Raw genomic sequence first — 25,521 nt, 5'->3', positions numbered from 1 at the left:
TATGGGATATTTTTGTTATTTTCTTGGTAATAAGACTCCTTAAGATAGAAGACAGCTGGACCAGTTTCTGCTTTCTGAAAATTCAGAGCACTGTGCCAGTCATAAAGCTGATCAATTTTTTGCAAAAAAAAAAAAGCATATATATATATATATATATATAATTTTTATATATATATATAAAGGCCTAAATTAAAGAGGAAGCATGGAGGATTGGCTTACATGAAACCTGGAATGACAGCAATGTGCTTGGGCTCTTAGGTCAAGCAAAGTGGATGTCTGAAGTTCCTGTGGACAAAACCTGAATTTTGGAATTTATCAATTACACTTAAAATGTTACAATGGACTTTTGGGCTGTCACTGAGTGTTCACGGTGGACCTGAGCTGAAGGAGACAAATGTATTTGTATAGTCTTCAGATCTATGTCTGCCATCTTTTGTGGTTTGTTTTTTGTTTGGTTTTGGTTTCCCCCCACCCCAAGTGAAGGGGATTGAGAATTGGGTCAGTGCCTCAGGGATCGTGCAGGTGGAGGCACCTGTTTATTACAGCTCGAGGAGAAAGAGAGTGTGGGATGAAAAAATTCCATGCAGAGAGTGCAGGAAAGTCATAGATCTCCTTGGCCACTGGCTTTCCTGGTGTATCAGAAGACTTTTGGATCTTTCCAAGATCGAAGTAATGACCTTGCTTTGATGTATGAAATAAATAACACCAGTGTTGTGCTTTTGAGAGCCCCTGATCCCAAAGAGATAAGCAAGGGTTTTCCTTTGTATTTTGGAGCCATTCCATTCAAAACAAAAGCATCCCACAGGTCAGACAAGAAGGGTATCTGAAAGGATTTAAAGAGACATTTCCTTTTTTCTCTCAGTTTTCTATGCCAGTAATCTATATTTTTTTAACGTGTCAGACCTAAAAGCTCGCCATTCAGTTTGTATCTGTAAAAGACAGAAAATGTGGGACTGAAAATGTTTTGTGACTTAGTCAAGAAATATGTTGGCTTTGTAGCCTTTGTGGACCTAAAGGAATACTCTTGTCTTTCTTTTAACTAGAAAAAAAAAGGAAAAAAGTGATCCTGCAAAGTAGTAGATATTTAAAATAGTTAGAATAGTGAAGAGGACTAGGCTGCAAATGTTTGTGATAGTAAAGGTTTGAAGTCCAGAAAATTGTGCTTCACCATGGGAGCTTTCAGGTAGTCCATTCTTCCCTTTCTGAGGTTTTCAGGAGTGACATTTGGAGGACTGAAAGCAGCCAGTTTGCCTGTCTGTGTACAGTGTTACAGGAGTCTGGAGTCTGAAGCTGTAAAAAAATGCAGTGGCTAGAACCTAGAACTAGAAAGGTGGTCATTATGTAAACAATTCTGAATTTCTAATTGAATTGTGGAAAAAAAAATCAAGATATATTGGGATTTCTAATGGACTGTCAAAAGTTGTAAAGGGGTCAAGTGTAGTTTCTCCTTAGATGCTGTGGTGGGTGACCAACTTGATTTAAGTAGGCTGTGGGCAAATTGTGTAGCTGTAGAAGCTGGATCTTCAGCAGGATGACTCCCAGTGATGCAATCTTGTGTCAATTTAGGGATTAAAGCAGAATCCTGCTGCAGGGAGTCCAGGGGGGTGGTTGTGTTCCAGCAGAATGTGCAAGAAGATTCTTCTTCTCACCTGGCAAAGGAGTGGGAAGCAAATAAACCAAATTAGGTGAAGTGATAAGGCTGACTGTGGGTTTGTAGTTATCAGGGTTTGATTATCTGTACTGTTTGATTATCTGTGGTTTCCTCCATATCTCTGTTTTAGGCTTGAAACTATGGACAAGTGATTTGCATTTTGTTCTCCAAGTGGAATCTGTGAAGAAGGTTGGTGGAAGCTGCTTTTCCTCTTAATTTCCAAAGACAGATGCATTTTTCTGTTGTCTCTACAGCAGAAGAAGAAAAAGGAAATAGGAATTTTTATTTTTTTAAATTTTTATTTATTTATTTAGTCCTGACAGAGCTGCTGTAGACTTTCGCGTAGTAATTTCTAAAGGATAATTAAATTCCTCAGAAGGAAGATCTCTCCTCTGGAACTTAGCAGCACTTACATCACCCCAAACTTTAGTCGTGGTTTTACAGATGGGAACCAGAGGCTTTTGTCTTGTAGTTACTATGGAGGAGGTTGTTGCACAAAAACCCAGTCATAATTTGTCAGCATGTCAGTTTCCTGGGGTAACCTAACATTCTACTGTAGATAGCCCAACAAAGCAATTTGAAATTATTATTAGCAGTAGTATTTATTACTCTAAAGGCATTTCAGTAGATCCAAGGGTCTCAGTGATAGCAGTAGTAACTTGGTTTCATTTTTCATTTTTTTTTGTTAGTTATCTCAGAATCTCAGGCTTTGGTCTGTCAAGGGTGATAGATCTAGGAAACCTAGAGACTGTGTAGTTTTGTCTTTTGTGCTTATGAAAGACTTTAACAGTAAGCACTGTCATTAGATCCTCTTTTTTGGTAACTGATGCAAAACCAAGTCAGTTCCAGGGGAAAACTAGTTCATTAACTTGGTTTGGAAGGTCAGCTGTAGAGGCCTCACTTTAAGTGCTTTTTATTTTTTTTATTTTTTTACTTTGTAAATCAATTGCTCTAGCTGGATGAAGGAGAATTTTGATTCCCTAATTGTCAGGCTGTTTTCACATCTTAATTTATAGATTGAGTTTTGGAAGGGTTCTTTCAAGATTCAGAACTCTGTATGGCATCAGTCTGAGTGGAGGAGCTAGAAGCCAGTGGGAGAAGAAAGGAGATCAGGAATGAAGAAGCAGAAAGATGTTGAAGCTGTTCCCCTTCTTTTTGCAATGAGTGGCTGTTTTAACCTGGAAATAGCACTCTGATTAGTGGTGTCCCATCATGAAATGCAAGTGAAGATAAGATACAGAAAGATGACTTCCTCTTGACAAACCACTTTTTCTCCATTTCTGTCCCATGTTCTGTGTCAAATCTTCTCTCCCAGGCATGTGTGCAAGTCCTCTTGTCTTCAGCTTGAACATTTCCTTTCTTCTAGTAATCAAGCCTACAGATACAGACCCTGTGTGCTCCGCTGAAAAGGAAACCACTTTTTTTTTTTCTTTCCTTTTTGACAGTGAACCTTCACTGCTGAAATGATCTCTTAGTGCAGGTGGCTTAGAGGTACATGATGTCAATTATTTTGTCAGCTTTGCAACACATCTGAAGGGCAGGCTCTCCAGGAAGGGTGAACCATAGTCCCTGATTAGCATGTCTGGGTTCTGCCTCCTTCAGCTTCTGAGACCTGGGAGATCCATTGCAGGTTCTGCTTTCAGGTGAGGAGAAACTCCTGTTCCGACCCTCCACTTCATAATAAAAGGCTTTAGTGAGTCCTGATCCGCATAAAGGTCTGGTCCTCAGCTGGTGAAAACTGGCAGAACTCCAGCAAATTTCTAGAAATAAAAACCTTGAGAAGTCTCTAAAACCACAGCAGTTACAGGGGCTTGCACAATATTCTACAGCTTGCAACAGTACAGCAGCATGAAGCTGGGATGACACTGGTGGCTTAATATTCTTTGTGATCTCCTGGTGGGTTTTTTTAGGCGAGAACTTTGCTCCTGTTCTCTTGGTGGCACTGGCTTGGGTGGCTTTGTTTTTCTTTGAAAACTGATAGCAGAAGACTATCCAACCTTCAGGAGTGGAGCCATTATATGTGGGGCTGTGCAACAGGAGCCAATGTTTAAAAATAAAATACCAGGCTGCCTTCCTGAGGATCCAGACATAGCAAACACACACGCACATACGCAGGACCTCGGCCGGCCACGCTTGTATCAGTTACAGAGCCCAGAGCAGCAGACAATGAGAACCAAAAAGGGAGTCTTGTTCCTCAAAAAGAAAAGGGAAGAAATACAAGGCTTCTGTAGCCTCAGGTGCCAGTTGCTGGTGTGCACAGGAGGTCCCTCAGCGGCAGCAGGTTGAGGGATGACAGCTGCCAGTCATTCCTGGTGATGTCTGCTGCAGGACCTTCCTTCTCCCTCCCACATTTTCTCTGCCCTGATGAGGATGTGGTCTGAGCTGAGCAGTCTTTTTTGAGAATGTGCTCCTTTCTTAAGAGAGAAAAGTGGTGGCTTTTACATCCTACTGGGTGCTGAGTGACCAGGATGACAAACACCTTCAGAAGAAAGGAAGGACCAACTATTTTGGCTGCAGAGCCATGTTGCTGGCATGTTTATCTGTTGGACTGTAGAAATAGAAGATGATCAGATCATCTTTCTAGAAGACTTGGAGGATGAGAGGCGTACAGAGGAGACAGTGGATAGACCAGGAAGAATAATTTATGACAGAAAAGCAGAAAGATATGGCCTAGTGCCAGGAATACAGCTAGGGAGGCGAGGCAAGTTATGTTAGAAAGGAATGGTGTTTTGAAAGAAAAGGTGACTCTACTCAGACAAACAAGTCTAGGAACCTAGGAAGTTACAATTCTTCATTAATTATGAATGTGGAGAGGGATGAAGAAGGCAAAAGATTTAACCCTTTTTTGCCTGCTTTCCCAAAGTGCTGATCTCACACCGACTCCCATGGTGATTGTGAGCTGGGCTGGCCAGGGTGGGAAGCCAGGGTTCCTCCAGGGTCTGGGTGTGGAGCAGCTGGGATTGTCCTTCTCTCAGGTGACACTGACAGAAACTCTGGGCAGGAGGCAGCTGTACCTGCCTGTGTGCTGAAAGGTTGGAGCCCATGCTTTTGACTGCATGAAAGTGCAAAACTGAGTTTTCAGCCAGGTGTCTTCCAGCTGTACCAAGAATGTTTGTGTGTCTCAGTTGACAGCTACAGGCAGGAAGGTAAAAAAAAAACAACCAACCCCCCCCATAAAAAAGGTGTTTTTCCTCATCTCTGCCCAGGCAAAGTAGCAGTCACAGCTGCCCATGACACACTTGGCTTTTGGCAGAGCTCAGGCTGGTTCTGCTCTACAGACATAGGATGAAGCATGCTCAGTGTGCTTCCTTTCAGCAGGAATGCCAGCAGTATCTTGGATTACTACAGAGGCTGCTCTGTGTCTGTAAGCTCCTTTTGCAGAGTTTGGGTTCACATGAAACGGGATCAGGAGTCCTTGGTAGGCTGTGCATGGCTCTGAGCACAGAGCCTTTTGGAAAGATGTGTTTTCTTAGACATCCAGACTCTCAGTATGGAACACTTATTTTATTGAAAAACTGTATTTTCACAAAAACCATGGTAACTTCACACACTGGTTGAACATAGGCCGAAGGTGATGTGTAGCCTGAAGGTTTTGTAGGACGTGATTCTTGTACAATCTAAGCATTTTTAAAAAAAAAAAATCTATAAAATAACTTTGTCTTGCTTGTGGTGATGTACAAACGGTGAAGGATAGGTGCAACTGTTGGCATGTGAAAACTAATAGCTTGGTTTGCTGCTGTCATAAATTTTGTCAGCCAGGGTGGAGTGAAAGTGTGCACATGCTTTGTGGCTCCAGCTAGCATGTGTGAAAGAGAGGTCTGATTAAATCAAACTTCCTCTTCTATGGTCTTGAATATCTCCTGCTTAAAAAAAGACATTGAGGAAGACCCAGAGAGTTCCTCTTGCAGCTATCTTTATGAAGGTGCTATAAAGGAGACTCTCTTTGATAGCTGCTATGAAGTATTGATAGGGTTTTGACAAGATTAGTTGCTAGAACAGAACTAATATTATGTTGTTATTTAGAAGATTTTGGGAATAGTCAGCAGTTTGGGCAAAGTCTTATTAACAGAAAAGTGTCTCAGATCATCCAAGAATTTAAGTTTTTCTGGCTGCCAGCCCTGCAAAACAAATATTCTTCCTCACCCTCATATAAAGCTCCCACCCAAAACCAGTTTTTTTTCCGTGTTCATCCTCTATTGCAGTGGCAAGTAATATGAGGGTTAGACCATGTTCACCAAACCCCAAACTCTGTCTCCACTGGTATTCTTCTCTGTAGCTCTGCAGACACTTTTCTGAGTTGACCTAAATTCTTCAGCAAAAGGCCTGGACTATGTGCAGAAAGGTGGAAATGGCAACTCCAGCTAGAAAATAAATACAAAGATAAATAAAGAGCATCAGTTGTATCCTTGTGTGTGGTGTTTTGATTTACCTTTCCTTCTGGAATTACAACTTCTGCCATGCTGGAGAGCTTTTTCATTTCTTCTTTTCCTTGTGGAAGGTTAGCACTGGGATTCCAGGGACAATGACACAGGAAGGTAGCGTGGCATCAGAGGGAAGGAAGGGCTGGAGTTTGGAAAGCCTCTTTGTGCTGCTGGCAGTGCCACAGACCAGCTGTATGACCTGGAGCCAGGCTGCTTCACTTCTTTGTGGTTCTTCATTAGCAGGTAAAGGAAGAAGGTTTTTTTGTGGTGCAGACTGACTCAGCTTGCTTTTCACACAGAGGCCTCCAACAAGTGTGGGCTGAACTTCATGAGTCAAATAAATAGGTTATGATTGGATGGAAGAGGCTGTCAGTATTGCTACCTGAAATATTTATATCTGGTTTTTTTTGTTTCTTATGTGCAACTTAAAATAGTGAGTCTTCAGATTTTGTTCTGAATTTGCAGCCATTTGAAAACCAGGGAGATACTTCAGTCTTTTCTGTCTCTGCGTGCAAGTCACTTCTGCTGACTTTAATGACTTGTCTGTGATAAATGAATGGAAACCTGAAACATATGATCCTGTCTTTTGTCATGCTCCAGTGTTCCATAAACAACAGAAGGGAAAATGAAATTTGTGCAGAACTGATTGTACAGTTCTCCCATAGACACTTTGTCAATGAGGTCATAAATTAATGTGGAACTTTGACTCTGCGTGCATTCCTGCAAACAAGAACCCACGCCTGAATGAATGCTTGTTGCTAGAAATGAATAAAAAACAGTGCAAGTGCCTTTTATTCAAACAACTGCTAAAAGGGATAAAAGTCTAGAGTGGACTACAAATCACATTCTTTTTTTTTTTCCCATCCATAGTGTTCAAGGACGTTGTCTAAAAACAAATCAGATGTCTCAGAATGCTCTTTGTATGAATTCTGGTGTCATCAGGTTCATGTGTGCCTCTTTTGGGATGAAAGAAGCAGGAAGGATATCCACCTGGCTGGCAAGTGGTGTTGCTGAATGCTGTGTCTGAAGAGCTGTTCACTTAGCTGGACTCTTAATGCAAGGAGAATGTGTTGTTTATAAATGTGATTGTCCTTGTCTCCTCTCCATTCGTAAATGAAAAGACACACCCCGTCCTTTTCAAGCACCATAAATCTTTATTTTTTTTTAGCAGCTGAGTCTAGCATAGGTCTTTGCACTTTAGGTTTTGTTCTCTGGGTTTTTTGCTTGCTTGTTTTTGGTTTTTTTTCCCTTGCTTGCTTGTTTCCATCTTTATTCCTTTAGTAAGAACAAAATAGAATTCTTTATGCGGTTCTGCTTTGAACTTAATCCTGCTTTATTTTAAAATTTCCTTGAGCTGGAGGATTCAATGACACTTGATCTACTGAAAGTACTTAGAAGTGTGTCCTGGAAAGCAGCAAGTTGGGAAGGTTTTGAGTGCCTTCCCTTTAAGTCAAACTTTGGTTCCTTTTTATTTTTTTAAATAGTTCTACAATAATCAGTTGAAGATAATAGGAAGTATGTACCCATTTCCTTTGGCAGTGTGGAATGAAGCACGTGTGTCTTTGCCATTATCATAGGTGAATTTACTTTGTTAACAAAGTACTGAGAGCAAGAAAACCCTTCCTTTGCTTTCAGAACATTACTTCTGAACTTTCCAGAATAAAAGGCAAGCTGTATTCCGTAATTCTGTTCAGATCTCATCAGGCTGAAGGTTCTGTTTGGTTTACAGATGGATTTTAAACCACGGTAGGTCTTCAATCTTCTGTGTTTCTTTTGCATACTTTTAAAACTTTTTGGATATTTCTTAGCTTAAAAATATCTTACCTGCTCCTGTCCACTCTTGCATGCACAGTAAATGTCAAGGTTTGCCTAGCCATGGAGTTATTTAGACAGAGGCACTGCAGTTCCAAACAGCCTTTTTGGGTCCCAAAGCACTTAGCCAAAAGCAGAATACCTGTCCTGAAGAGCCACTCTCCCACCAATTTTCAATAATGTAAAGGCATTTGCAACAAAATAAGGGTTTTTCTGTGGACAGGTCTTATTAGAAGACCAATTACTTGCCATTTATTTAATGCTTCTCTTGAGGTTTGTCTTTATTGCTTCTTATTATACATGAAACCAGAATTCTGACAAAGCTTGGGCTGCCTTTTCTTGAACTTGTCTAACAATCTTGGTGGGGTTTTAAGTGCATTTTGTTTTTTCCTAATTGAAGAAGGTTCAAATTTTTACCAGGGACACATGTAAGTGCTTTTTAAAAAGTCGCTCCACCTTGAATTTCCCTAAGAATTCCTCTTTCAGCTCAGGAAAACTGAAAATCTCTTCCAGTCTCCTCTTGTCTGTTACAAAAATCATGATTTTGGGTGTAGATTCCAGGTTGCTCAGTTCTTGGGTGGTTTTGGGTTTTTTGGTTTGGTGTTTTTTGGGGTTTTTTTGGGTTTTTTTTTAACCTCAAGAGATACTTTTTATCTTGATGAACTAGTCTTGAACTGAACTGTCCTTGTGACAAGAGACATTGGGGGCTGTATATGTAGTGTGGCAACTGTTTACATATTCTGGAGTGAAAGTTTTTGCTTCACTTTCTCTTCTGTCAGGTCTCATCCTGTATCTCAAAGGCCAAATGAGAATGGTTCTTCAAAACGAGAGTCATCTTATGACAATGGGGACTGATTGTTTTGTTCTAAAATTGGATTTTGTTACCTTCCTAGATAAATGTAAATGCTTGAAGATTGCTGAGTTTCAAATCATTAAATGCAAAGCATTTGCAACAGATGTCAAAAAAAATAAGGTGTTGTGTAATGGGCTTGCAGAAGAGAACTCTTTAAGAGTTCTGTAATGTCTACATATTTGCAAGGATGGTAGGTTTTGAAGGATGCAGTTGCTTATTATCTACACCCTTATTACAGAGAAAGTCTTAGTTATTTTTTTATTCTTTATGATCCATTTCCTGTTTGAGATTTCTTAGGAAGAAGAAGAAGAAATTGGATGTCAGTGGCTGACCCTCAAACAGCTTATTTAAAGCGAAAAGGATTAAACTAGGACAGAAGAACTCTATTAGGAGCTTCAGTCTCTCACAATTTTTTATACAACTGAGCTATAATACTAGATTTCTTCTTAATTTGAATGCATCCATAGCAGTCAGAGGCATGAGATGTTTATTACTGGAAAGACATGAAATAAGATGAACAAGAGGTTGGTTGTGTTTTTTTTTTTTTAATTTTTGTGTGGGAGATTGTTCTTAATTATTACCTGCATAACAAAGTATATAATTTTTACATATCGGGACTAACAGTTTTTTTCTGGTTTTAAAGTAATAGTTTCTAATTCCTCTTCGATTAAAATACTTCCTGGCTGGAGAACTTTCAGTAAACCTGGTCAATTTACAAGTGTTGTGATCCATAATTGAAAGATCACTTCTTTTTTATCGCAGAATTCCCTTTTCCCCCATCCCAAAGTGCACTGTAATGTTCCACTTGGTTTCTCCTAGAGCCTGTCTGCCATCTATGTATCACGTTAATGATTATGATAATGAGCCAGAGCTCTATTTTAAGTATTTTGTACTTGAGCTTTGTATTATCACACCAACTGCAAAAATTTGATTCCTGGAAGGAGTAAGAGTGAAAATGGGGGCTGAAGGGTGGGGATAAAGGTTCTCATTTGGACCCAGGATACTGCACTCATAATGCATCTCAACATGCAATCTGAAGGACTCTTACCTATATCTGAAGTTGGTTGGGACAAAGCATTTTGGGCAGTGTGTTAGCAGCAACTTTGTTCCTCCTTTTCTGCAAGCATCCCTTCTCAGCTGGCAGGACCAGCATCTTGCTCACCACCACGAAACAGACAGAGGACCTTCACTTGCCCAGGTGGAAAAGAACTGTTGGGCGGGGCAGGTGTCAGCCTAATGGTAATCACTGGTCTGAGATCTGTCAAGTGCTGGAAAAGTATATGTTCTTTTACCTGGGGCAGAGATGCTGGCTGCCATACTGCATGTGAGTCACTGGGCAAATAAAACTGTGTATTCTGTCTGGTATTATAAATGGGTCAGTGATGGATTTGTATTACCTGAGGAAATGAACTGGCGGACAGAGAAGCTTCTGCTTGCTGCCCTGCAAATGTCAAATACAGCAGAAAGCTTGGGGGAAGGGGAGGGATAGCTGGAGACAAAGGCAGTGTTAAAATAGCCAGGGTGTCAGTGGAGGTCCTCAAACAAACATGTGCTTCTGAGAGGTAGGCTGGCAGAGCTGGACGATCTTTAGGCTCTGTTAATCAGCACTTTCTTACCCTCCAGCAGGGTTTCAGCAGTGGATCTTGCTTTATAATTGGAGTCAGGCATGAGGAGGTGGGTTTGGGTTTGAATGAGTTGGTGTGCTGTTGCACTCAGTTTGGCTGGTACAGAACATGAATATTGGTTTTATGGGGTTAGAACCATTCCTCTCAATGTCCTTTTCCATCCTCTCCATGTGCTCTCTTGTACTTTTAAAGTACCTCTGGAGCATGCAAGATCCTGGATGAACTGAGGCTCCATACTCCCCAGGGTCCTTACAAAGCTGAGCTCCCACAGGTGATGAAAGGCAGAGGGCTATGGCTCGCTTGGATCTGATCCAGGCAATTCTCCTTTGGTTCCCAACTGCCCTGTGAACTTCTCTCACTGAGTCTTGAGTGACCAAACAGGGTAATGGGGTGCCAAATTAGGGAAGTGATGTCTGGCTGGAAGATTACTCCTCTCACCAGCCAAGTTCAATTTCTGTCACTGCGGCTACATCAGGTCCAGTTCAGTTTCTGCACTTAAAGGAGGAACATGAGTCCAGAAAAACAACTTTTCACGTACATTTTTTAAACTAGTGATATTCTGACTTTATTTGGCATCACATTTTTTCAGTAGGAGGCCCAAAGCAGAGCTTTGCCCTTCGTATTTGTGGTTTCTGGGTGCTAGCGACTTGATTTTCACCTCTGAGACTCCACTCAGAGTGCCTGCATGTGTTTTAAACCAGCTGTGTTGGCTGGTCTAATCTCAGATCTCTTAAGATTAAAATTCTGTGGCTCCTAAAATAATCCAGCAGTTTCTGTTTTCCCATGGTTTAGCTCTGTCACCAGTTTATAAAGCTGTATTTAGCCTCTGTAAAAATACTGTGCTTCTTGCAAACTGAGATTTGGTCCTCTTTAAAGCTTGCAGCTCACCAGCCACAGCGCTGCCAGTGACCATGGAGTGGAGCATGGAGTTCAGGGTGAATGGCAAGATGACTTCCAGAGGCACTGGAGGGTGTTTTAAGGGCAGATGGCTATCAGGAGATGATCTCTTCTCTCTTCAGACACGACTTAGTGACTGTTCTTTCAGTCCACGGTCCGGCGGGGTATGTGGTGGAGTTTGTCATATTTGATTTGCCACTGGCAGGACCCCCTTTGAAACAGCTCGGACTTCTCTTGGCAAGGAAAAGATCTTTGCTGGGGCTGTGCCAAGCTGAGGAGCCTGCTCCTTCCAGGGTGAGGCTGGTAATGCATCCTTTGTGTGAAAGCTCCTGGAAGGTATTTGCAATGCATGAGAAGGGATTAGGTTGTTTCTGGAGTGCCCGGGCACTGCCGTGTTCTTCAGCACCACCTACTGACATCTCCCTCTCTTTCTTTCTCTCTCTCACAACTCAACACACACCAGGGTTTGCACCTCTTTCTTGACTCGCAGCAGCAGCACTACTCGAGGTAATTAACAGTACACTCTTGGCTGGAAATTAGAAACCCCAGACCCCAGTGCATTCAGTTCCATTGTGCCATATGGGGACCACTAATGAGCAGGGTACAAAAGCCAAGCTGCTTGGCTCTGGTGTCTGTTTTCCTCGGCTGGGCCAGCCCAGTTGCCTCTTGAACACGTGTGTCTGTGGAGAAGAGCATTGAGAGGCTGGGTTGTGCTGGGGAGGTGAATGACTTGGCTCACGTCCTGTGAGTACGGGAACCAAGTGGCAAAACCACATTTCTGTTCTAAATCTTTGCCCCTTGCTGTTTCACCTCCCTCTTAAACTAGTTTTCTAGACTAGTTTTGTGCAGCAAATTAAGTATCATACTCAGTAAGGGAGAAAGTCCTGCTCTGGCCATCCAGTTGTTCAGATTCTCATATATATATATTTAGTGTCTTTTGAATTCTGTAGGGATTAATAACTTGCCATGAAAGTAATTCAGAAGATCAGAAGAACCCATCCTAGCCTTGCTTGGAGCATTTAATGTTTGAGAGCCTTTCTCATCAGGGAAGTTCTTTATCCTCAGACTCTGTTGCCTATGCTCTGTTTCATGTACTGCCTCACAGCTAACCCAGAGGAAATAGGGACAAAAAAGCACCAGAATTGTAATTTGTATGAAATCTTAAGTTTGTAGTTTAATAAGATCGTGGCATTTTATTTGCAACCTGCTTTTATTTCAAAAGTTTGAAGTTTGAAAGTATACTTCAGCATTGAGATGGCCTCTTAATGTATTTTTTTAAACAGAACAGATATATATGTAGACCCAGGACAGAAAGAAAGAGAAGAAACATTATCTGTGAGAAAAGGAGTCATCAGCACTTAGGTAGATTGAATCAGTAGAGCCCCAGCAATAGCAGACGAATAGATGCCAATATCTGTGATTCTTCTTTCACACCTTCTAAAATTCATGGTGTGCCTTTATTCTGCTGTGGTCTTAGAGTGAGATGGCTAATAGGTATTAATATTCAGTAAGCATATTTTTCTGGGGTTTTGGATTTTTTAAAAAAAGGTTTTTGCCTTTTTTTCCACCCCCATTTTTTGAGAAGTCATAGTCAAGGGAATACCAGTTGAGTTGATACTAGTGTATCCATCATTTGGACCCATTTCATCTCGTTTATGTGAGAGGTTCCATGAATCCTTGTTTTCTTGAACTGAGGAAAAAAAAAAAAGAAAACCCAATCGTGCTTCTGGTAGCAAAGAGATTCATCTCTTCCATGAGATTCATCTCTTCCATGAGCTTTAAGAATAATGTGGTTTATATTTTTTTAAAATGTAGGTTTTGCAAGCTGTGATATTGCAAGAGTGTGGTATTATGTTAAATGTCTGTATTCAGGAACATAAATAAATATCAGCTGTATGGGGAGATCAGCAAAGTTGGCCATCGTATTTTCCATGACAGGGGATTTCTGAAAAGTTGGGAAAATAATGCACAGAGAATCTGTAGAAGACCTACTTTTGTGGAATCAGATCTGAAACCCTCTTCAGGTTGAAACACTCTTCTGAGTAGCTGGATAAGGACATTTTGGGAAGAAAATGGGTTTATGTCTTCTCAGTTTAGATTGTTTTTACTAGTGATTTGTAATGAAATCTCCAATAGTGAAGTTCATCCTGAAAATACCTTGCATTTTAATGTGTCTCTTATGTCCTTAACTGTTGAGTTTTGGAATAGAACAAACAACCCAAAACTGGATATATCGAGATACTGGTAATTAAAGCTGTAACCAGGGATGAAGTTTTATCATTAATTCCTTTAGAAGAAAATATGAATCACAAAGTAAGTATATAGCAGAGTTGCAACTCAGCCCATGGGGTTCTGTCAAAACCCACTTGTATCAGATTGAAAAGGGAAAAAAGTGGAAAAAAAAAAAAGGTATTTTAGTTTAGTTTATGTTGGTACCAGCTCAGAGAAGTAACTACAAAGAAAGTCCTTAGATAACCAAGAATTCCAATAGATTGACTGGAATTTAGTCATTGAAAAAGACCCATGAGTTGAGTAGGTTTACCTGACTGTAGTTGAGAGTTGAATTTATTCTCTGAATTCTTAATTAATTATGGGGTTTCCTTTCATAAATGAAACATGAGGCTGGCTTCCTCCAGTTGGAATAACCTTCAGGTTTCCAGTTTCTCACATGTGTAAGTTTTTGCATTACTCCTATGATTTTATTTGTTTAGTCCTAATTTTCGCTGTTGTGATTTTATGCTATAAAAAGTGTTTAAGAAGAAAAAATCAGGAAAAAAAAAAAAAAAAAAGCCCAAAACCCCAAATCCAGAGATCAGAGCAGCAGCTGCACTGTACATGGGCTGAACCTGGCCAGGAGCCCAGGCAGCAGAGCTGGAAGGTCCTCAGCACAGCTGTAGGCACTGGTATAAAACCCAGGCTTCTCTAGCAAGGAAAAATGCCTGAGGTGTTACTCATGGGAATTTTGAAAACTTGTCTTATCTGTAATTACATGCCAGCAAAGTTCATTTCCGTGGTGTTTGGTAGTTAATTTTTGGAAGGGTGGGGAAGACTGGAAAAACCTGGAGGACCATGGAGTCCAACCATCAGCCAGCACTTCTCATGTTCACCCACTAAACCATGCCCCCAAGGTACACATCCACACATCTTTTAAATACCGCCACTGGGGTTGACTCAACCACTTCCTTGGTCCATGCTTGGGGGAAGAAATTTTCTCTTCAGCTCCATTTTTTTCACTGAGTAAAATGAAAGCTGTGAGTTCAACCTGTGAGTTGTGTAATGTAGGGATGAAGTTGCCTCTGATCATCTGACCAGAGGAAGGGCTGGAGAGCTGGAGATGCCTTTGTTCCACATGCATTGTTACTAATGCTGAGCTGGAAGCTCACGGAGTGTTGTGTGGTCTGACTGACCTTTTTAGTTGTGGTTGTGCATGTGCATATTCTTAACTTGCAGAAGCTCTGCTGATTCCATCTCAAAATATAACGGATGGGTAGTCAAACCACAGAAGCTCAATTTTGAGGTCAGTGCCTTGGGCTTCTCAATTAATTTTGTATTTTGAAGTTTTAAAACCAAACTTAAACATAACGATTTGTACTACTTTGGCTGCTGCCAAATTCTGTAATTACTGTTGTTCAACAAGCACAATTATCTTTTGTTTTGGATTTTTAAAAACCTCAAAATCTAATACAACTGTGTCTCAGATGTTCTCAGGCGTTTATGAGCGTAGAGAAGGATTCTGCAGACAATTTGAGACCACCTTGTGTCTTTAAAATGGTGGCTTTGAGAATCTCAATTGCCCAATGTTTTGAAAGCTTTTAGCTCATAAGAAAAATAAGAATACATCCATAATTAAGCATTAAGGCCCTGTATTTAAGAAGAGGTTGTAAATGCAAATTAGCCAGACAATGGCATTTTAATTATGTTTTGTGAGGTTAGCATTGCATTAGTAAGGGTATTTTAGAAGTCAAATATTATTTATAGGCAATGTGGTCTCGAGAGATTGCTTGTGAATATGTTCAAGGGCTTCTGGGATTTATGGATTAATTTAATGGTGGTTTTGTTTGGTTGCTTCGGGTTTTTCTTCCCACACTTCTGCTGCTGAGTTACTAGATTTGGTAACTCCTGTCTTACTCCACCTCCATTCACCTCTAAATTTTCTTAGTGAAAATGCAGAAGGTTATGGAATGTGTTAGCTTAGCTGACCGTGATGGAGACGTGTGAACCTTGCTTTGTCTCTGTGCCTTGGGATGTGTCTTGCCAGTGTATTAACATCTGCACTTGAAAATGGTCTTTGCTGCTCAGTGGGTGCGTCTCTCCCCGTGTCATGTCCCAGGTGGACAAAAAAGAAGAAAGATGCACGTTGTGTTACAGTTCCTTTTGATATATGAGCTCAGACTAGCAGTGTGTGTTTTCAGCCCTTACGCAATGGCAAGATTTTAAAGAAGAACATGGAAATGGTAGAGCAGAATCCCTTACAGAACGCTTCATCCTGCTCTCAGCAGGTGATGCGTGGTGAAAACATTACACTGAAGTCCGCTGAGCTGTACCTGATGTTTGATATCCTCAGGAGAAGCAGTAGGATTAACCTCTTCTTGGACTTTGTGCTGCCTTTGTGGTGCAGATCCTGCTGATATCCAAGCTGGAACTCATTACAGAGACCTCCATCAGCTTTGTAATCAGCTATTAATTAAATATTATTAATATATATTAATAGAATATATATTAATATAATTAATTATATACTATTAATAGCATCAGCTATTAATGATACCTCTCAACACAATGGTTGGTTTAAGCCTGTGTAGAGAGCAACCAGCATCTTTAAGGTTGCAATTCTCCAAGCAGCAGCGTGTGCTGGAGATGAATGAAGATGGTGGTGGTTTCCACCTCTTGAAGCGGCCAGGATTGTCTTTTTTTCATTTCCTCAGCGTTGGTCTCCCTTCTGGTTTTCTATTTCGTAAGCTGGCCGGAAGTTTTCCAAAAGAGACAGAGCTTTCCCAAAGAGACCGTTTTGCGGTGATGTTTCTAAAGGGTCTGAAGTTTTTGGGGGGCTGAGGAGGGGGAGGGCTGAGGGGAGGGAAGAGTGAGATTTTTGTGTTCCGCGCCTTGTTTTTCATCTCTTCCACACAATGGAGCTTTCAGAGAACCTCTCTTAAAAGGCATAGCTACAGCCTTTGTGTGAAGGGTGTGTCTGCTGGCAGGGTTTGCTGATGCAGACAGGCTGGGTGGTGATTAACAAAGGTCATTAGACTTTGGAATCTGGCAGGGGAGTGGGGTGGTGTGTCTTCTGCGCCAAGCAGGAGAGCTCCCCAGGGACAGGCCCGGCTGGAGGCTTCCCGCCTGCTGTCCCCCCTCACTCCCCCGCGCCTCCTCCTCCTCCTCCTCCTCCTCCTGCTCCTGGGAGGCTCAGCTGCATGTCGCCTCTGCCTGTAGGACAGCTTGGACCAGTGTCTTGATGCTGTGAATGCAGCGTTTGTGGAGCGAACCGCCACATTTTGTCATCCATGGGACAGGGGAAGCCAACCCTGAGGAGATGGTTTGGGGAAACCCAAGCCTTCTGCTGAAGGAGAGAAGGTGCAGCTCTGAGGAGGGCGCAGGGGGAGAGCAGCGACACGATTTGGAGGGCAGACCATGCCAGGAGAAAGGGAGATGTGATTCTGGGAGATGGTGATTTTTAAAGCATCACCTAAGGAGGAGGAGTTTAAGGAAGGGAGGAGGGGGGGAGAGGAAAAGAAAGGAAAAAAAAGGCTGGTGTGCTTGAGCTGAAGCTGAGATAAGTGAGGCCATGTTGTGCACAGGCAAGAAGCTCTGAGGCTCTGAGTGCAGGAGTTGTCTGAGCTAAAATGGCTGCTCCCAAAGCTCAGAGGACTAGGGCAGCTTAGTGAGTCTTAAAGCTTCAGTGACGCAGGGGCTCATATCTCTTGAAAGTGTGATAAACACATTCAGTAGAGCTGTGGCTTGTTTGGCTGAGATGAAAGGACTAAGCTTGGGGGATGGGTAGTGAAAACTGGATGATCTGCTTTTCTGTGAAGTGCTCTAAATGCAGGAGTCGTCTGCTCCATGGAAAAATTTGTTTTCAGGTCTAATGGACTGTGCTAAAGGAGACGTGGGGTGGGGCTTCACTCTCTGCTGTAATTTGATCCAGAGCAGATAGCAACCTCTTCCACACAATTTGGTCTGGTGCTTGCACATAAAAGCTTGAGTATCTCGATTATTGTAACTTTGTTAGCTGAAAAGAAGCTGGTGCAGCGTTCATTTTCTTTATTGGTGGTGAGAGGGAGTGGGGGGAGAGAAAGGACACAGTGCAGCCTGCAAAGTAATGTAGGTAAATATGTGGAGAGCCTTTGTGCTCAGACTGTCCGGAATTTGACTTGCTAGAAGTTTATTTTAGCAGGCTATCAGAAGAAGCACTCTTTCATCTAAAATCCTGGTGCAGTACCCTCTCATGTTCCTGTGCCTTAATGTTTTGGAGCTTTCTCCTCACTTTGTAGGTTGCTTCCTTCATACTTCACATACAGCAAACACAGGGAATTTAGATTGCTGTGGGCTGCTGTTGTATCTTGGACCTCTGAAATGCTCCGTTTGTCATCCTTTTTCAGCACATGCACGGAAGCTTAAGGATGCAATTGTTGTATTAGCATAGGAAGATAGATAGCTCTTGTGCCTAAGCACTGCACAGGGTAGGAGGGTCTAAGTCTTTTGTTCAGCTTGTGCTTTGTGTCTCCTGTCCTTCATGGCAGTGCAACCTTCTGTCGAAGGATTAATTGTCACAACTGAACCGCCGTTCTTCACTGCATCTTACCTTGCTTTGTACTTGAAGGTATGCAGGGCTTTTGGATGACTCTAGAGTCTTTGTAACTCATGTTTCCATTGTACTTTTTCAATATGGTTATTCCTATTGCTATCCCTTTTTTCCTCTGGCTGTCTCCATCTCCCAGACTGCTAGAGCACAAAGGTCTTGTCCCTAGAATAGACTGAAATGAAACTGTAAACATTTTTACAAAGAGTGGAGGTGTCCATAAAAGCTTAGTGGAAGTAGGGCAGAGCAAATTATTCTGCCTTGGTTTGCCTTTGGTAACTGCATCTAACCTTGCTGTTAGGTCTAGGTTTTCAATATCAGAGCAGACAGGATGCTTTGAGGAAAGGCAGATTTCTCCCTGTGAAAGCTTTTGATGCATGGCAGTGAATGAGGCAGGAATTGGCAACTTACAGGAAGGTTAGAGTGTGTCTCCTGAAGGCAGAAGCTTCTGTCTTCTGATTGTAAATTCCAGTGCATGACTGGGAGTAGTGTGCCATTTCTCTACATATGGGCTGTGGTTTTTGAACAAGACTAAATTCTGAATAACAGCCCTATGCAGTGGAAAAGGCAAGAGGACAAAGTCCAGTGGATCAGTAGTCACTTGTCAGAGAGTTGACTGTTCATAGAGTTGAGTCAGCAGCTTGTGAGCTACCTGGAGAGAACTTCTTGTGGATCTGAGTAGACGCTTCTTAATAGGGTAAAGGAAGGTTGAATTTCACGCCGCTGTGTTTGTGGAATCTCTGCAAGTGACTGAGTCATCAAAAGCTTGGTGTTACCTTGGTGTTTCCAGGATTTGTTCCAAAAGCACTGCTATAAACTCATATTTTTTCTTCTTCTCTCCTTCCCCTGTGTTTGTTGCAGATTTTTCTAATGTAAAAGATCATCCTGAACCATGGAGGTCCTGCAGTGTGATGGCTGCGATTTTCGAGCTCCATCTTACGAAGACCTAAAAGCTCACATTCAGGATGTTCACACTGCTTTTCTGCAGCCAACTGATGTCTCTGAGGAGAGTCCTAACCAGCCACGGTCTGGTTCCATCAATGCTAGCAACCAGACTGAAGTTGAATTTTCTTCTGTAAAGGATGAATTCGCAATTGCAGATGACATAGCAGGTAAAGCTCAACTCCAAGATTGATCTCAACTTTTAAGATCTCAGCTCTTACCCCCTGTTTCCCATGTGTCTTATTTCAGTGTCTTTTAGTTTCTGTCTTTGTTGTGGTTTAAACATTTGCATTATCTTTATGGCTATATCAGCAAAGCAGATACCTAGCATCAGCCATGCTGGTTCTGAGCATGGCTTTTTTTTTTTTTTTCCTGCAAATGCAAGCATGGAGGATGGTAGTGTTTCCCAGCTTCTTTTCGTGGGGCTCTTCATACTGATTTTTCATTTTCAGCTTTTCATGGTTGTCCTTTACTACCATGAACCACCTCAAAATTACAACTTTTGTTAGTTTTCAAACTGAAACTAGTTTTATTTTTTTCCCCCCAAGAAGGTAATTTTGGAAACTATCCACCAAAACTGTACACCACAATCATTTATATGCAGAAATTATGCGTTATGGTCACTTTTCTGACTGTTGCCAGGTCTGTAGATACTACCATAAGTGAGTGAGAGAATCCTGGAATGGTTGCTGTCAGTTCAGGATGTGGTTACATTCTTAACCATACAGGGTGGGTGGAGGAAAAGCTTTTTTTATTTTATTGATTTACATATACACCTTAATTCTCATTTTAGGGCAAAATGCAACAAGTCAGATGGGGACTGGAAGTTACTATAGCCAGAGCCAGACTTTCTATGGCCAACATATGGCTCCAAATCCTAAACCAACCAGCAAGTTTTTCCAGTGCAAGTTCTGTGTGCGTTACTTCCGTTCCAAAAACCTCCTCATAGAGCACACACGGAAGGTTCATGGAGCACAGGCTGGGGGGAGCTCAGTGGGGCCACCAGCTTCTAGTTCCCTAAATTACAACATCATGATGCATGAAGGGTTTGGTAAAGTTTTCAGTTGCCAGTTCTGCACCTACAAGTCACCCAGGCGTGCAAGGATTATTAAGCACCAGAAAATGTATCACAAAAACAACCTGAAAGAGAGTTCAGCTCCTTCTGCTGCTGCTGCTGCTGCTGCTGCTGTGTCTGAATCAACGTCTGCTTCTGTGCCAGTGCAGGAACCCTGCAAGGAGCTGCCGGCAGAGGTGGTGGAGCGGAGCATTTTGGAGTCGATGGTCAAGCCCCTGACCAAGTCTAGGGGAAACTTTTGCTGTGAATGGTGCAGCTACCAGACACCTCGGAGGGAGCGCTGGTGTGACCACATGATGAAGAAGCACCGCAGCATGGTGAAAATCCTGTCGAGCCTGAGGCAGCAGCAGGACGGAACCAGCGCACCCGAGGTGCAGAGTAAGAGTGCCCAGAGTGCCTCTCCAAACTCGAATTACATGTCCATGAACACAACAGGACGTGAGATGTCGAGTGCTAATGTCTCAAACTTCAGGGGATCTATGGGCAATTCACTTATCAGGCCCAACTCTTCTACATCTTCAAAGTTTTCTTCTGTGTCTTACCCTCAAATGAAGCCTAAGTCACCTCACAACTCGGGCATGGTTAATTTGTCTGACAGATCCCGCTATGGAATTGCTGATATGACGAATTCTTCTGCTGACCTGGAAACAAGCAGTATGCTAAATGACTCCAGCTCAGATGAAGAGCTAAATGAAATGGACAGCGAGAATGGCTTAAACTCCATGGATCACCAGACCTCAGGAATGTCTGCAGAGCAGCTGATGGGATCTGATGGCAACAAACTATTGGAAACAAAGGGAATTCCCTTCAGAAGATACATGAACAGGTTCCAGTGTCCTTTCTGCCCTTTCCTGACGATGCACCGCCGAAGTATTTCCCGTCACATCGAGAACATCCACCTGTCTGGGAAGACAGCTGTGTACAAGTGTGACGAGTGCCCCTTCACCTGCAAGAGTTCTCTGAAGCTCGGTGCCCACAAGCAGTGTCACACGGGAACAACATCCGACTGGGACACCATGAACTCCCAGGCTGAGAGCATTGCCTCGTCCCTGAACGACAGCACGGTGTCTTACGAGAGTGGGAGTATCAATGGCAGGAAGTCAGCTGGGATGATGGAACCTGTGCAGCCGCAGCCGCAGCAGCAGCAACCGCAGCAGCAGCAGCAGCAACAGCAGCAGCAGCAGCAGCAGCAGCAGCAATCACCCCAGCCCCATTCACAGCATCCTTACAAGTGCACGTTGTGCAACTATTCCACCACCACTTTGAAAGGCCTCAGAGTTCATCAGCAGCACAAGCATTCATTCTGTGACAACTTGCCAAAATACGATGGGCCGCCATCAAACACACCGCAGGAGAGCGAGGCAGATGCTCACCCCTCTGCCAGCACCGTGAAGAAGAGCCAGACCTCCATCCTTGGGCTCTCATCTAAAAATAACTTCGTTGCAAAAGCCCCTAGGAAGGTCTCAAATGACTTCCCTTTAGATCTCTCTCCCGTGAAAAAGAGAACTAGAATTGATGAAATAGCGAGCAACCTGCAGAGCAAGATCAGCCAAAACAAACAGCAGGAGGATGCTGTGATTAATGTAGAGGATGATGAGGAAGAGGAAGAGGACAATGAGGTGGAGATAGAGGTGGAGTTAGACAGAGAAGAAGAGCAAACAGAACCGATGATAGAGGTTTCCAGTTCTTACGCACCCCAGCAAATGTGGGGCAGAGAGGCTAATGATTCCCAGAAGGAGGCGAGCTTCAGGAGCATGCAGCATGACTACAATTCCACCAACGGGGCGGAGATTGAGCTCACTTTGTCTGAGGATGAGGAGGACTACTACTCTGCTGTCAGCATGAAGGACCATCAGAGCCCTAATGCCTCTGTTCTGGGCAGCCAGTCCAACATGTATGGTACCGACCAGAACAACGAGAATTCGGAGTTCAGTGACTCTGGCAGGCTTTATTATTGTAAACACTGTGATTTCAGCAACAAATCTGCCAGGAGCGTTAGCACCCACTACCAGCGAATGCATCCCTACATTAAATTCAGCTTTAGGTACATCCTGGATCCCAATGATCACAGTGCAGTGTATCGGTGTCTGGAGTGCTACATTGACTACACGAATTTTGAAGACCTGCAGCAGCATTATGGAGAGCATCATCCTGAAGCTATGAATGTACTGAACTTTGATCATTCCGATCTGATCTACCGCTGCCGCTTCTGCTCTTACACAAGCCCAAATGTTAGAAGCCTGATGCCACATTACCAAAGAATGCATCCCACGGTGAAAATTAACAATGCAATGATATTTTCAAGCTATGTCGTTGAGCAGCAAGAAGGGCTGAACACAGAGTCTCAGACGCTGAGAGAGATCTTGAATTCTGCTCCAAAAACTATGGCAACCTCCACCCCTGTGGCTCGCGGAACCGGTGTGCCAGCTGGTTTTAACAAAAGTGCCACCAAGAGTTTCAGTCCTGAATGTGAAAATCAGAAGGAACCTTCAGTCAACACTGTGGTTGTTTATGACTGTGATGTGTGTTCATTTGCAAGCCCTAACATGCATTCAGTTTTGGTGCACTACCAGAAGAAGCACCCCGAAGAAAAGGCCTCGTATTTCAGAATCCAGAAGACCATGCGTGTCGTCTCTGTTGACAGGGGCTCTGCCCTCGCTCAAATGTCGTTTGAGCTGGGGGCTCCCATCTCCCCAAAACTGTCCGGCTTGGCTTCCCAGCCACCTCCTCCCCCACCACCACCCTCAGAGCTCTCCACTGAGCTCTACTACTGCAAGCACTGTTCCTACAGCAACCGCTCCGTCGTGGGGGTGCTCGTCCACTACCAAAAGAGGCACCCGGAGATCAAGGTCACAGCCAAGTACATCAGGCAGGCCCCGCCGACCGCGGCCATGATGCGGGCAGGGGAGCTGCCACCTGGCATCCAGAGGCCACCAGTGTCCATGCAGCAGCTGGGCCGTGGCGGGTCCGAGACCTCCGTGAACCCTCCCGAGAACGAAATGTTCTTCTGCCAGCACTGTGATTACGGGAACCGGACCGTCAAGGGCGTGCTCATCCACTATCAGAAGAAGCATCGCGACTTCAAAGCCAACGCGGATGTGATCAGGCAGCACACGGCCACCATCAGGAGCCTCTGTGACCGTGGCCAGAAGAAATCAGCTGGCAGCCTGCCTGCCCACACCTCGGGCACCGAGCGGGACAAGTCCAAGCTGAGAGCCCTCAAGTGCAGGCAGTGCAGCTACACATCCCCTTACTTCTATGCATTGAGGAAGCATATTAAGAAAGACCACCCGAATCTGAAGGCCACGGTGACATCCATACTGAGGTGGGCGTTTCTGGATGGCTTGATAGAAGCTGGTTATCACTGTGAATGGTGCATTTATTCACACACTGAGCCGAGTGGCTTGCTTGTGCATTACCAAAGGAGACATCCTGAGCATTATGTTGATTATACCTACATGGCAACCAAACTCTGGGCAGGTCCCGATCCTTCCCCTCCTGCCCTGGTGATGCCAACAGAGATGAAGACCTATAAATGCAGAGACTGCATTTTTGAAGCATCTTCTATTTGGGATATTACTAATCACTACCAAGCATTTCACCCCTGGGCCATGAATGGAGATGAATCTGTGTTGTTAGATATCATTAAGGAGAAGGATACTGCTGAGAAAACCATGCCACAGCCTGATGAAGGTGGGGTCAGGATGGATTCCGAAGACCAGATAGCAGCACCACAGATGGATCAGGATGCAGAGTGTACAGAGGATCCCAGCCTTTCCCATGAAAAAACTGTCCAGCTGGCTTCTGCAAATCCTGCCATCTCCTCCACTCCATACCAGTGTACAGTGTGCCAGTCTGAGTACAACAACCTACATGGCCTCCTGACACATTATGGCAAAAAGCATCCTGGCATGAAAGTGAAGGCAGCAGACTTTGCTCAGGACATAGACATTAACCCAGGGGCCGTGTATAAGTGCAGACACTGCCCATACATTAACACACGCATTCACGGCGTCCTCACGCACTACCAGAAGCGGCACCCGTCAGTCAAAGTCACCGCTGAGGACTTTGTGCATGACGTGGAGCAGTCGACTGACATTGCTCAGAACGACGTGGAAGAGACAAGCAGGATTTTCAAGCAGGGCTATGGTGCTTACCGGTGCAAACTCTGCCCCTACACCCACGGAACCCTTGAGAAGCTGAAAATCCACTACGAGAAGTACCACAATCAACCCGAGTTCGATGTGTTTGCCCAGTCACCACCGAAGGTGTCTGCCTCAGTGGAGCCAGACATGGTGACTGAAATCAAGGCCTCCCCAGAAATCGCTGCTGAGGATGTTGGAGAGGTCTCCATGCCAGCGCCTCATTTCTCCAGTTCTCACTTAGTGTCTCACACAGTATTCCGGTGTCAGCTCTGTAAATATTTCTGCTCCACTCGGAAGGGGATAGCAAGACACTACCGCATCAAGCATAACAACGTTCGGGCGCAGCCAGAGGGCAAGAACAACCTCTTCAAGTGTGCTCTGTGCTCCTACACCAACCCCATCCGCAAAGGGCTTGCAGCACACTACCAGAAAAGACACGACATTGATGCCTACTACACTCACTGCCTGGCAGCCTCCAGGACAGTAAGCGACAAACCCAATAAAGTGATCATTCCATCTCCTCCCAAGGATGACACTCCTCAGCTCAGCGAGGAGCTCAGGAGGGCTGTAGAGAAGAAGAAGTGCTCGCTCTGTTCCTTCCAGTCCTTCAGCAAGAAGGGCATCGTGTCCCACTACATGAAGCGTCACCCTGGTGTTTTCCCTAAGAAGCAGCATGCCAGCAAGCTGGGGGGATATTTCACTGCTGTGTATGCTGATGAGCACGAGAAACCAGCTCCAGCCGAGGAGAGGAATGACTTTGAGAAGCCCGAGGTGGAGGCTGAGGCTCAGGAAATTGAGTGGCTTCCCTTCAGGTGCATTAAATGTTTCAAGCTGTCCTTCAGCACAGCAGAGCTGCTGTGCATGCATTACACTGACCACCACAGCAAGGATTTGAAGAGGGACTTTTCCATACTTGGAAGTGGCACCCGCTCTCAGAGCCCTGTCTACCAGTGCAAACACTGTGATACAAAATTGCATAGCACGGCAGAGCTGACTGCACACTTGAATGGTCACAATGAGGAATTCCAGAAGCGTGCCAAACGTCAGGAGAGAAGGAAGCAGCTTTTGAGCAAGCAGAAATATGCAGATGGTGCTTTTGCAGATTTCAAACAAGAGAGGGTAAGGATTTGTGTGTCTGGTCTCTTTCTCTGCCCCCTGCTCCCCACCAGGCAGCCCACCAATGCCCACTTGCATGTTCTCTTGGACAGCCAAATGACCACAGGCTAATGAGTGACTCAGAGTGCCAGTGAGCTCCTTAAGTCAATTGCACATCCTGCTTTAATTTCCTCATCCATCCACCACAT

The 25,521-nt window shown here is 43.7% G+C and overlaps 1 protein-coding gene across 17 annotated transcripts in view; it reads left to right on the top strand.

Annotated features, from left to right (window-relative positions):
* Nucleotides 1-25,521, top strand: part of ZNF462 (zinc finger protein 462) — an 89,316-nt gene that overhangs the window by 20,745 nt on the left and 43,050 nt on the right. For 6 of the 17 annotated variants that reach the window (XM_086866987.1, XM_086866982.1, XM_086866985.1 and 3 more), the window contains exons 2-3: nucleotides 18,917-19,167; nucleotides 19,791-25,336. In XM_086866987.1, coding sequence (XP_086723113.1) covers nucleotides 18,948-19,167; nucleotides 19,791-25,336 — 5,766 coding nt within the window. In that variant the 5' untranslated portion in view covers nucleotides 18,917-18,947. The remainder of the gene's footprint in view (nucleotides 1-18,916; nucleotides 19,168-19,790; nucleotides 25,337-25,521) is intronic. The other 11 variants (XM_086866995.1, XM_086866988.1, XM_086866989.1 and 8 more) reach the window with 5 other exon arrangements.

The sequence above is a fragment of the Cyanistes caeruleus genome, chromosome Z (assembly GCF_971803275.1).
Source record: "Cyanistes caeruleus chromosome Z, bCyaCae1.hap1.1, whole genome shotgun sequence".
Classification (NCBI taxonomy): Eukaryota; Metazoa; Chordata; class Aves; order Passeriformes; family Paridae; genus Cyanistes; species Cyanistes caeruleus.
This window is presented reverse-complemented; position numbering and strand designations above follow the sequence as displayed.